At 40.6% G+C, this 12,363-nt stretch overlaps 1 protein-coding gene across 1 annotated transcript in view; it reads right to left on the reverse strand.

The window, feature by feature from the left end:
- The window catches only part of EYA2 (EYA transcriptional coactivator and phosphatase 2), a gene marked incomplete at its 5' end in the record, with an annotated part of 97,602 nt that overhangs the window by 33,908 nt on the left and 51,331 nt on the right, over positions 1–12,363 (reverse strand). Inside the window, 1 exon segment of the mRNA XM_080557583.1 lies at positions 5–72. Coding sequence (XP_080413709.1) covers positions 5–72 — 68 coding nt within the window.

Here is a 12,363-nt window from a genome sequence, read left to right on the forward strand (position 1 = left end):
ATACCTGATGCACAGCACTGAATCCAGCAGAATTTGTCAGGCCATTGGCTCCCTGGTAAATCCCTGTTGTGCCTAAGGGAGAGAATATCATGCTTATAAAACACAGCAGCAATCAAAACAGTGGGATATATTTAAATAAATTATTTCCAACAGGAAATAAAGTACCTGCTCCCCAGAAATAAGCATACAGTAAATCTTGACAAACATAGGCTGTAAAGACTGCAAGCTAATACTGAGGTCTGCTTACTGAAAGACATTCAAAGACAATGACCCAATTTAAAATTCTGTCACTTCTTTTTCCAATAAATAATGGAAGAGTTGTGTTTTTTTTTTTTTAATGATCTTTTTATATAAGAAAACATCTTGGATTACATTTGCAGTCTCACACACACACACACTTTCATGCATAGGTATGTCTTGGAATCTTGTCTTTATGGACCAAGTACCTAAAAATTTTTAGAAGGTTGTTTGAAAATTCGTACTCTGATGTTGGTACCCCAAACATAAAAATAATATTGCTGAAGCTTCTGGGCCAGCAGGGAGCAAAAACATTGCTTCATCCTGTGATATTAAGAAGAGAAAGGATGGACAGGTGAGTTTTACATGGTTCCTTCCCAACAAAGTAGGTGATATCTAGCCAAGGCTTCCTAGCTGTGGGAAGCATTAGTGCAAGAATTTCATGGTTAGAGAAGTAAAGGTTCAGAAAACAGGAGGTTCGGACAGTCCTCCTTTGACAGACAACTGAAAGCTTCTTGTCCCCTGGATCCTAGACCCCTGGGCAAGTTCTAGCCTCGATTTAACTCCGGTCTATGCTGTTTCCCATTTCAAAATTTTCCTCTTTGTATGGATTGAGAATTTCTCTTGGGACCACGTGGCATGATGCTAATCTATACCAAAAGTCTTCTTCCCATGTTGGCAGGAGTGTTTGCATCAAGGGATAGCTTCATGTACAAGTTGCAAAGGCTGGATTATGCTGACTCCATCCTAACAGAAGGTTAGCGAAGCCTAGGTTAGGTTAGGTTAGCCTACGAAGGGCTCCAAAGGGTACTCAGCCCCACTGCTTCCACAGTGACCTAAATACAGTGAAAGAGGTATAATTTTGTTGCTGTGTAGCCACAGTGGGCTCTTGTCTATGCTTCATTTTGTCACCTCAGAGCACCATCAATTGAGAAATTGGCCCTAATAAAGAGCCTTTTCTTCTTAACGTGTTTCTTACCCTAGGAATGATTTTGAGCAGTGCTGTTTTAGCCACATGAAGACGTGGAGACAGTCATGTGGCATCCTTTCTCCAAAGATCCACTTGCTTGTTTTTATTTTAAGACACAAGATTAGCTAGGGAATGGACAGCTGAACAAACTCCACTCTGCCAAGTGCAGCTACAAAGCACAAGCAGTGAGAAATAAATCTCACGCCAAAAAGAAACAAGAGGGAAGATCTGCCTTCCAGAACTAATTTGCTGCCACATGTAGCCTTTAAAAATAAAAGAGAGCAGAGAGGGGGAAAAGAGGGTGCAGGTGAGTGCTGGATCTCTGGAGCCTTCTTTGGATGCTGGCTGGGGAGAGCTGAGCCAGTGCAGGTGGGTTCAGGTGATGCCTCCCCCTAGCACTCACCCCTCAGAGGCAACCCCGGGAGGAAAGCCAGCACAGCACCCAAACCCTCCTCCTCCACACAGCCCGTATGGGGAGACTGCCCAGAGCAGCATCCTGACAGCGGCAACACGTTCAGCTATTGGCATTTCCCCACCTCCTACCCATGCCAGGTGTTGCTTTTCCACATCAGGAGGAATCTATTCCTGTGGTAAGCAAGCATTTCTCACCACGGCAAAGGGGAGTAATAGAGCCCCAGCGCTTACAGGCAAAAACAACTTTCACAGAACACAAAACAGCTCTTGTACACCAGAGCTCAAAACAATACAGGGGGGAATTTTTGATCCTCCTAAACTGTCATTTAGAAACAATCCATCATCCTTTATTAAAGCTGTCAAGAGGGGGATGAGTTACCTCGAGGGACTCACGCTTTATGTGTAAATTGTGATGAGAACACGTTTATTGCTGTGCTACCTGCACATGATACCATAGCTTCCCTGTTTCCAAATGATCTGAGAGAATTACAAAAAGGAGAGACCTGCACTATTGGAACGAGCTTACTTTGAGCTTTGCACCAGCTGTGCAACATCAGTGGGTCCGTGCATACACGATCGGGTGTGAGCAGGGAGAAGAGGGTAAAAAATTCAGGGGTTAGGGGATGGGGAAATGATTCCACAGCTTCCTGCAGTGCTTTGTGACTAGATGCTACCTGTTGGATTTTGCACTGTGGTTTTGTGGAACAGTTTTGCCATTTTAGCTGAGCTACCCCAGGTACAAGTTCAGGTAACCCCACAAGCTTTCACAACGTGGCTCCCTCTGCCCAGCAGGTTTTCAAAAGGAAGGACTGTGGTGCTGAGACAGAAACTAAACGTCTTATTTTTTTTTACCTGTGTATAAGCCTGGTATTTCCCAAAACCTTAAGTTCAGCAGGCCTGGGAACAGATTTTGGCAAATCTGTTCACTGATTCTATCCCCTGACAGTATCCCGACCAAGCACAAGCATCAACTCAAGTACTGTTTGTCTAAACTGAGATCAAACACAGTCCTCTTTTTCTTTCTTCTCCTACAGCACCGCACTAGGAGGAGGGAAGCTCCTCCACCCTAGGAATACTCAGCGCTGCTAAGCTTGGTATCTCTTGGCAGCTCAGCCTTGTTAGAGCAGAACAGGTACAGATAAGGGCACTTGAGAAAACCAAGCAACCAAAGCTAGTAAAAATTCAGATTTTCTTCCCAGCTTAATAAGGATGAAAGGCTGGGGAAAAAAACAACCAACCAACCAAAAAAAAAAAAAAACCACAAAAAAAAGCCCAGAATTAATGGAATGAAACCAAAAGATCTTGAAAATCCAGGTTCAGAAATATTTCCTTTTAATTGCACTCAACATCAACATTTGTATTGGGGACTAGAGCTGTCTCTCACAGGGATGACAGCTCAGTCCCTGTTCCACTTTACAGGCTAGACCTCCTGGAGAGACCACATTTTCAATGATGAACAATCAGTTCAAATGGAAGGCAAACAAACAAGCACCACAGTCAATGAAAATAAGGATAAAACCTCCCTTTTCACCCAAAGAAGAGCAGAGAATGAGCCCTGCTAGTTACAGTTTCTGTGAGCAACCTCGCAGAACTGAGCCACTCAGAACCCACATCAAAACTGGCCCCCAATGTTTGTTTTTTCCTTCCTAAGTTGTTGATAAGAAATAAAAATTTTAGTAATAAAATTAATTTTGCTGCATGAAATTTCGGTTTTGCATCAGTAAATTTTACACTCAAAAACCACTGGAAAACAAACCTTACAAGCTGGCATTAGCAATTTATCTCTGTTCCCATTTTTTTTTTCAAATGTCTTCCTAGATAACAGCACTTGAAATGTTCAGAGGTAGGTTGCAATGACACTAGAAAAGCAGTGGTTATGTTCAGTGGGGCACTTCTAGGAAGCTGCTGGGGAAGCAATGTACATAAACGTTTGTCCCCCTCCCGTTTCTGAATGGATACCGCCCATTTTTACATGAGTTTTACTTGCATATACATTGGCATATTTTCCTGGCTTCTGAAGACAGCACACTACCTCAAACTGCAGCTGATTTTACATTTGCAACACCGTAGATGAGCAAGTGAGTAATTTGTTTCTAACTATCTTGGTAGCTCAATGTTGAGTAATTGCATTCAAATTCCTGCTTGCAAATCAGAAACAAGCCTACGATCTCTGCTTTTGCATCTTCTCCATATGGAATATGGTTCACATCTGTGTTCAATCAAACCAGTTGCTAAATGTCACAATGCCCTCATTCACAGGTAGCTTAAAGAACATTTAGCTGGTAATAAAACAATCTGGATTCTGGAGAAGAACAGCTCTTCAGATGTATGGTACCAAAAACTTTCCCTTTAAAGTAAGTATATCACAAACACACTTGCATGAAAAGACACCGCATAAAAGCCATGCATATGCTGTACGTATTCAGTGCCATGGCTTCTTGATAAGTAGATGTGGCCCTTCCTTCTATGAGTGTCCAAGGGCAATATTTATAGAGAAACTCTTTGTGAGCTGATTGATGTTATACGCTCATACAGATGGATTTCATTTGCTATGTTTCCCTCATTCCAATTTTAATGCAAATATTTTCAAATCTATACCATGGTCAAAGATAATTTTCAACGGTGTGTGCATTGCTACTGCAAAAAATTTCACACCGGCTTCTCCTACTCAGACTCTTCCTTTTGCTCTTTCCATTGCTGCAGCTACAGGCTGTATTTCTTCCTTTCCCTTTCAGGCAAGGGCAAGTAAGGAAAATAAGGGAATATTCACAATTATTTTCAGTATTTTCAGAACTAAGCTCTGGCACGGCTAAAACAAAAAAAAAGTTTTATTTCAGCTTAAGAATACACAGTACAACATAGGAATATTGGTGTCTTAGAGAGTTGTGATTACAAGAAAGAATGGACCTGTGGTGCAGTTCGGATCAATACCACAGCAAGCCTGAAAATTAGTTTATGTTCTTGCATTACACAGGTCAGAGGGACCCTGTCATCAGAAAGGTGTTGTCTCAGTCTCCTGTGCTGCTCAGAAAAGAATAATCCACTATATTTAAAAGAACAGATGGTTTGTACTTCCAGTATTTAATAAGATACTCAAAAACCAGAGGAGACAGCCAGGTTCAACTAAGGTGGACAACAGGGCACTTATCACAGCTCCCTGGGTAGACAGCACTATTTGCAACTCAGAACATGGCAAGCTGGACTGAGACAAGGGGGTTTGGAGGACAGCTGCCATGGGCCCTTCTGAATATGCCTGAAATAGAACGACGACGTTTAGATTGAAGTGCTTCCTCTAACTCGTAGATGAATCACACAGCGGTTTTAGGGGGAGTTCTCTCAAAGGATTATTTGACCACTTAGCACTAATAAAATAAATGCCTACAGGGTTCAGTTGAATTGCATGGTATTTCACAACCTTGCCTATAACGGCTTGTATAATCTTACATTAGCAAGCTGTTTTCCTAAAGGAAACAATGTTGACTATGAGCGAGGCAAGGAAAGGCCTTCGCCTAAGTCCCAGCAGAGTGTGCATTACTCTACGCCACGAAGAACATCTGGATGAAGATTTGCATGGTCATTCAAAAAGGTTCCTTGCAGTGCTTTAGCTCTCTGACAAGCTAATGTTTCCTGTAGTAAATATTGCCTTCTCCAAGCTGCTACTTTTTTAGCAAGAGGTTAAGCACTCCTCAAAATTACCTCCTACCAACTATACTCCAGTGCCTTGTAATGTTCCAAATCCTACAACATCTGCCTGCATTTATTGGGCAAGAAAACTCATAAAATGTTGCATGACTGTCAGCTGTGGAGGTATTTCAAGACTATCTGACCTGTTAAAGGAGAAGAAAAACTCAACCCATATGTACTTTGCAGCATATTGCTCAACTGTTTGCCATTAGGCATCATGAACCCTTCCCCAAAAACAGTCTTGTATTTCTGTCTGAACAGGCTCAGACAGTATGGGGAAGAGCACACTATATTAACCTAGATGAAAGCTTGGCTCTACCATGTTATAGCACTTGACATCAGCAGTGTCTATTAAAGAATATTGCTCCCGGGAGCATACAAACACCTCCTGCAGATAATACTCCCTGACATGCAGCCCATTTAAAACATGCCCCTTCTTCTCCCACTACAATCCCATTCACTCCAGCTAACCTGACCAGGTGTTTGTGGGCACTTCGAATGGTGATATAAAACACATTTCGCAGCACAGTTTTTCTGTGTCCAAGCTCTTCCCTTGCTGCCTGCTTCTGGGAGCACCCGAGGCACGGAGCCTCAAAGAGCTTTAACGAGTGATAACCAGGCCGCTTGTACAGGCCTGGCTTTTACCGTGCTTTGGAGCCTGGTCACCTGTAGAGCTTAATCGAGCCCAACAATGGTGTTGAAAGTGCTGGGATGGTTTACGTTCACTCTCAGGATTTGAACCCTGGGAAAGCAATTCAATTTTATCTTTTTTTTTTTTTGAGAAAGTGTTCCTTTTAACCACTCCAATCCAATGATGCTGCGGCTACAGAAGGAAATCACATTGGATTGTCTTCAAGAACAAATTGCAAGGCAATGTTTTAGGCTAAAAAGTGAACATCCTTAGGACAATGAGGTAGATTCTTTCAGTGCAATCCCTTGTTGAAATAAGCATCAGCAAAACTGACTTTATCTGGGGGACTCCATGGGCACCAAAGATTAAAAATTCCTCCTGCTGCAGGTTTGATGCGGGGCACAACCCTGCTGCAGCCCCACTGACAGATAACTGGACACGATAAAGGAAAGCTGGATTTGATACCCGCTGTTCTGTTTAGTGGTTATGAGTTCCCAAGTCACCATTTAAATCAAACAAGCCCTAGAACTTCTGCTGTCATGTAATTGAGGTAAAAACCTGCCCTGTGAGCATAGCCATGTATCTAGCAATTCCCTTCCCCTTGAGCAAGACAAATCTCTATAAATACCAAGAGAAAAGAAAAGAGCAAGCTGGACAGCATGTTTCCACTCTTTGACCCATCATTTACGATCAAGATAACTTTACTGACCGCTTCCTAGAGCCAGACAATTGCCACAAGGCTTTTCCAGTCCCTCTATGCACTGCTTTGCTACTGCAATACCTCCGGGAAAGTAAAAAAAAAAAAAGGAAAAAACAGTGACCAACAGAGGATGCTCAGAGAAAGGTATGAAAAACAAGACAAAAGCAGAATGATCTGCCTGGTACTGCCTCATCAGCTTCAATTAATCTGCCAGATACAGACTTTCTAAGCCAAATGTATATCCTCTTCTTTTTATCCTTAATAACTCTCAACGGGCTCTTGGACTCTTCTTCAGACAGTGCAGGTATTGTAGTTCTACAGGTCACAATACTGTAGAGCACAAATTTCAGTATTTGAACCCTGCCAATACAAATAGAAAGTGTATCCAAATTACATGTAAAAAAACCAACCAACATGCAAGAAGGTTATCTGATGCCAACACAGCAGTTAAGAAAGTCCTGATTTGCAAAGCCTGTGCTAATTGAAGCAGAGTCAGACCCTATTTGTCCGCAAACATCAACACAGTCTTTGATCATATGATTGCACTCTATTTTTTAAGGCTCTATTTTGAGCATTACCTCACACAGTGCTTAAAATGGAGATAAAACAAAAAGCAGTACAAATACTGCACTGGTATCATGAATCATGGATCCTAACTTTCAAGTGCTTGCCTATGCAGGTACGCTAATTTTTAATGTAAATTTCATATGTAATTTTATACTAGCTCTTCTATTGCCTTGTAGATATTTTCAAGAAAACATTATTAGGTGTTCCAAATCAATTATTCAGTGAAGCTTCTGTAACATTTTAGCATATTCCATGAGAACTGCATTATAACTGAATAATCAAGGCCAAGTTCATAATTTCCCAAGCTGTTACCATCTGATGATTTTTTGACCTACAAAAATTAAGAAAATACAATCCATAAACAGAAGTCTCCACAACACCCAAACACCTCTGTAACTCAACTGTTTTCTGTGCTGATGTTGCATCTATATGAAAGAGAACAGTAATTTCAAAATTACTTATTTTTAAAGCAGAAATGTTAACTGCAGATATAAGCTGATCCAAACATATATGCCACCTCTTAGCTACCAAACCTCCATTAAGATATGAAAAATGTTCCCTTTTTCTCATCCACTTCTTATTAGCTCTATAGCTCTCTCACTTGTACGAGATGTCAAAACTGTGATTTAAGATCTCATTATAGCAAAGATGTATTGTTTCCTTTGAAATACATGCACCCGTCTGGTCTCTGAGGTCTCAATAGAAATCTCAGCAGAGCCTCATGTAAAAAGGATTTTAGTGTAATGTTTGACCGTTTCATTATTCATATTTTTTCCAGTTTGTTCAGTTGTAAAGGCATCTACAAAACATTAATATGTAAAAAGGAGAACACAGATCCAGGAACGAGGAGACCTTTCTAAGATAAATTAAAATCTTGGCTATTGTTTTGCATGTCTCCTTGCAGATGTCAAATCATCACCTGAAGTTCGAAACAGCTAAAATAGACATCTTAATTGCCACTTCTTAAGCCCGCCTTTCTTAATGACTATGCATACCTTTCTGGCTATTGCTCAGGACTGTAATCTTGGAAATCTCTCATAGTCATATTATCTAGGTTATACCTAAACTCTAAGATTTCTTTTTGCCTAATATATGGCCTCTCCAATCCATGCAGACACCTTTTTGCCTAATATATGGCCTGTCCAGTCTATGCAGTGATGACGTACAAACAGCATTTACCACGATCACTGGGCAGCACTCACACTTTTTATTTCAACATCAACACCCAGACAGGCAGCTAGATGCTATGGATATCAGGCCCGGAACAGTCATTCTGATGTTTTGTAGAAGACACCCCCAGAATTTTATCCAACACTTTCTGCAGTGAACCTGTGAATTGCCTTACATTCAAGCACATTTGTCTGAAACTACCTGTAGTTCTTAACACAGAGATTTGGACAGATACTCTGAAACAGGAACCACGCTAGGAGAATGAAGCCTCATGAAGCGTCAAGCAGCTCTTCACAGCAGGCAGCTGGGTGTGGGAAAAGCCCTTCTCCACACAGCCCTCTCCACACCTTCCTCAAGCACCTCAGCAGATATCAGATACCTCCCAAGCACACGCTCTGTCTCAGAGCAGGCTCCTGGTTTCAGCTGTGCCACTATCACAACTTAGGTTTTCTGCCACTACTTCGGAGTTTCCATGAGTGCTACTCAGCCATGACAACCTGTGTCCCCATTCATACTTTAAGCCTTACCACAAGCCCTGGTGTTTCTTAAGGATGAAGGCACCGACAAAGACGCGTTACACCTCTGATAAGCCTCGACAGAGAAAATGTTTAAGACTAGTTGTCAGCCCCTTTCTCTCCTGCAAATATACATTTGCTTCAGAAACATGCACCCTGGTGCCTACTCCCTCCCGTGGCACATCCCTTCCCAAGTCCCTCCTTGTTTAATAAGGACCTAGGAATCTGTTTTAATATCAACTACAGTAAGGTTTCTGAATAGTAGCACCAAAAAAGCAGTAAATAGGAAAAGTTAAGGCAGGGCTTTCTCCTTGGGTCTCAGTAGCACAGATCCTTGAAGCTTACAGTGCATCACTGTCAACACCTTCGCCTCTCCCCATGAGTTCCCTCTCCTGTAAGATAGTTGTTTCTTAAACAAAGTAAATGTAGCATGGTCAGCCCCTGGTGTTTAGAAATCTCTGAAAGGGAGATTGTGCTGTTATTCTGGGGAAACTTGTATTTACACTGTAAAAAGTGAGGTCTGACCCCTCCTGAAGAGAGGCCTCTCCCCGCTGAACTCACCATTGAGCAGAGGACAGCTTTGCTGCCACAGTTTTAGACTGCAACTAATGCAAACCAGCTGCGAAGCAGAAGCATTTGAAAGAGGCTACTCATTTGCTACTGAGGTTTTAATTTTATGAATCTAAGGCTGTTAAGATTGACAGTTTGCTGAGAATATTTTCTCCGTCTCCTTTATTTTCTGGGACTTATGGGTTCACTATCTGTATGCCAAAGTGTGATCCACATTTCTCAAGTGTAAATTGAGATTTACCCTTCTTGCACATTTCATCACTAAATATTTAAAGAATCAAGCTTAAAATTAAACATGTCGCTTTCTTTGCAAAATTCATGCATGCAGAACTAACTGTTCACGCCAAATAGATATTTATGGGCTCACTTTAAATATGTAACACACAAACTTGCACACAAGTGCAAGAAATTCAGGCGTCTCTTTGAAAACAGTATCAAGATACTGACAAGGGCCAAAATGTTTCAAGCATAATAAAACATTTCAATCAGTTAAATGTTCAGATTTTACTTTGTCTCAAGCATAAGCAATTCGTTCCACAAACATAAGCAACATCCATGATTAGTCCATTTCAAATCAGCATTGCACAAAATATATGCCACTTTCTATTCATTCATTACTTGACAGCTGATCAGAACAGACTCTACAAAGAAAACAAATGCTCAGCAGTAGCAAAGAATTTCACTGCGTAGGTCTTTGGCCCCAAATTTATGTCTGTACTGAACTCAATACTACTTTGCAATTCCTTGGCAAAGGAAATTTATCCCAGTTACGTAACCGAATTTTCCTTTGTAATGTAAAAAGTATTTTGCGGGTAGATGAATTTGGCTATTAAAAAAAAAAAGGTCAAATCTTTTCCTGCCCAACAACAGTATCTGCAGTATCTGCACAGTTTTAACTGTTGTGCAATTTCATAGTTTCATACCAGCTGTCATTTTAGCAATAATAACTGAAGAGCAAGGCATTGTCTAGGAATTAATGACAAGCTGGGAAGAGATGGCCTGATGTGCAATGAGGGGGTAACACATGCTCATGTGACCACAGGAAATGCTCTATAAGCTGGCTGCTATTGCTCTCTCTACATAGCTTATGGTTTTTTATATTAGCTAACACACTGGCACAATTTTCTCATAGTATTTCACATAGCTGATTAAATGACAAGTTTATTACATTCCAAAGACTTCCTTAAGCATTTGATAATTCATTTGCTCCTATGGAGGTTCAGATTCCGTTCTGTTACGCTAACGTGAAGTCCAAAAATATTCTTTCCAAGTGAGCAAAAGGTTGTCAGGCTAATATTCATGGGACTAAAACCCAAGTCTGCTCTTCACTCACAATCCAAGGGACAGGAAGATCAACACATCAGGAAGCGAACAGCACGCAGAGGGATGAGAGATGATGCTGGATGAAGCATCTACTGCCCACGCAAATCCGAAGCAACAGTTTGCAGCATCAAGAATCTCCTCCAGTAACCAAGGAGAAATACATACAAGGTGTTATAAAACTAGGTAAGGTTGTCTGTAATATGCAAAATGGCTAGAGGGTAGATGCATAAAAAGTATCTCTGAGGGTTGCTGTAAAAAAAGGGGGGGGGGGGGGGGGAGAGGGGCTGAGAGGTGTTCCAAAAACAAAACAAAAAAAACCAACCCAACCCAACCAAACAAGACACATTTTAATTGGAACATTTGTTTCATGTTCTGACCAGCTATTTACAGCCTTATGAAAACAAAAGGAAAGTAATAATTATCATAAGCTGTGGAAGTGTATGGTTTTACTAATCTTAATCAGCTCTACCAGACATGGTATCACAGACAGATACACACCAGCAATTCAACCAGAGAGTGCTGGGTTTGAGAGCCCTGCTCTTCCATTTCTTTGAGGTATGGAACCATTTGGGTAAGATTATGCTTGGCTGGAGTACAAAAGTTTGCCCTCCTGCAACTCTAGTCTGTTTGTGCTGTTACCATTAATGCAGTGAAGCCAGAAAAGAGAGTGGGTGCATGTCATTAGCTTATTTGGGCCCCTGCCCAACAAGAACCATTTTCGTCAATTACCAGTTTAGACAGTAAACTCTTTGGGACAGAGGCTGAATATAATCTTTATGTCTTGTATTCCATTTCTACTACTGAATAATAATTTGACCAAAGGTCTGAGCAAATCACTGAACTGCTAAATTTTCATAAAATGCAAACTTAGAAAAATGTGTGTTAAAAAGTAAATATATTTCTAATATCTAGCCTATGGTGTTGTTCAGTGCTGCAGCTGTGTACTTACATAAGGATCTGTTAGGAAATGGCATATAGAAGCAACACTTCTTTCCCCCAGCATTACAAATGTATTATTTTAAAGACAGAAAAATCTAATTCAAACTGACACTTTTTCTTCTGATTCATGGCTCTGGAAATAAGTGGCATCCCTCAACTGGTCATATGCACATTGCAAATATCTTAGCTTCATTATCAAATATTATTTTTGTAAATACACTAATGGCCTGAATCAATGCTGTAAACATCACTGATTAAAAAGAAGAGAATACTGTCCCTCCTTCAGAGTAAATAACACTAGATTTCAGTCTATTTGAATGTTACTCAGTCTGCCAAAATACTATCATACCCACTCTGTTACATGGCAATTAAAATCATTATTTCAATCTATAGTAAGTTTGCGACACGGTTTCATGTCATTTTTGTCAGCTATGGAACTTGCCAACCTCATCTTTTATATTTATATGTCTGTGTGACATATTGCATTAGCTATTTGGCTTAAAAGCCCTTCCACGTTTAATTTATTTTCATGCTATGGAAGCATGAAAATAGATTTCCCCTTCTGGCTGTCCACAAAATATTTTTTTAATTTTTTTTTTCTTTACCACTTAGTGACTGAAAGAGTGTTTTATCCTCATTATTA

The sequence above is a fragment of the Anser brachyrhynchus genome (assembly GCF_964034855.1).
Source record: "Anser brachyrhynchus genome assembly, chromosome: 16".
NCBI lineage: Eukaryota > Metazoa > Chordata > Aves > Anseriformes > Anatidae > Anser > Anser brachyrhynchus.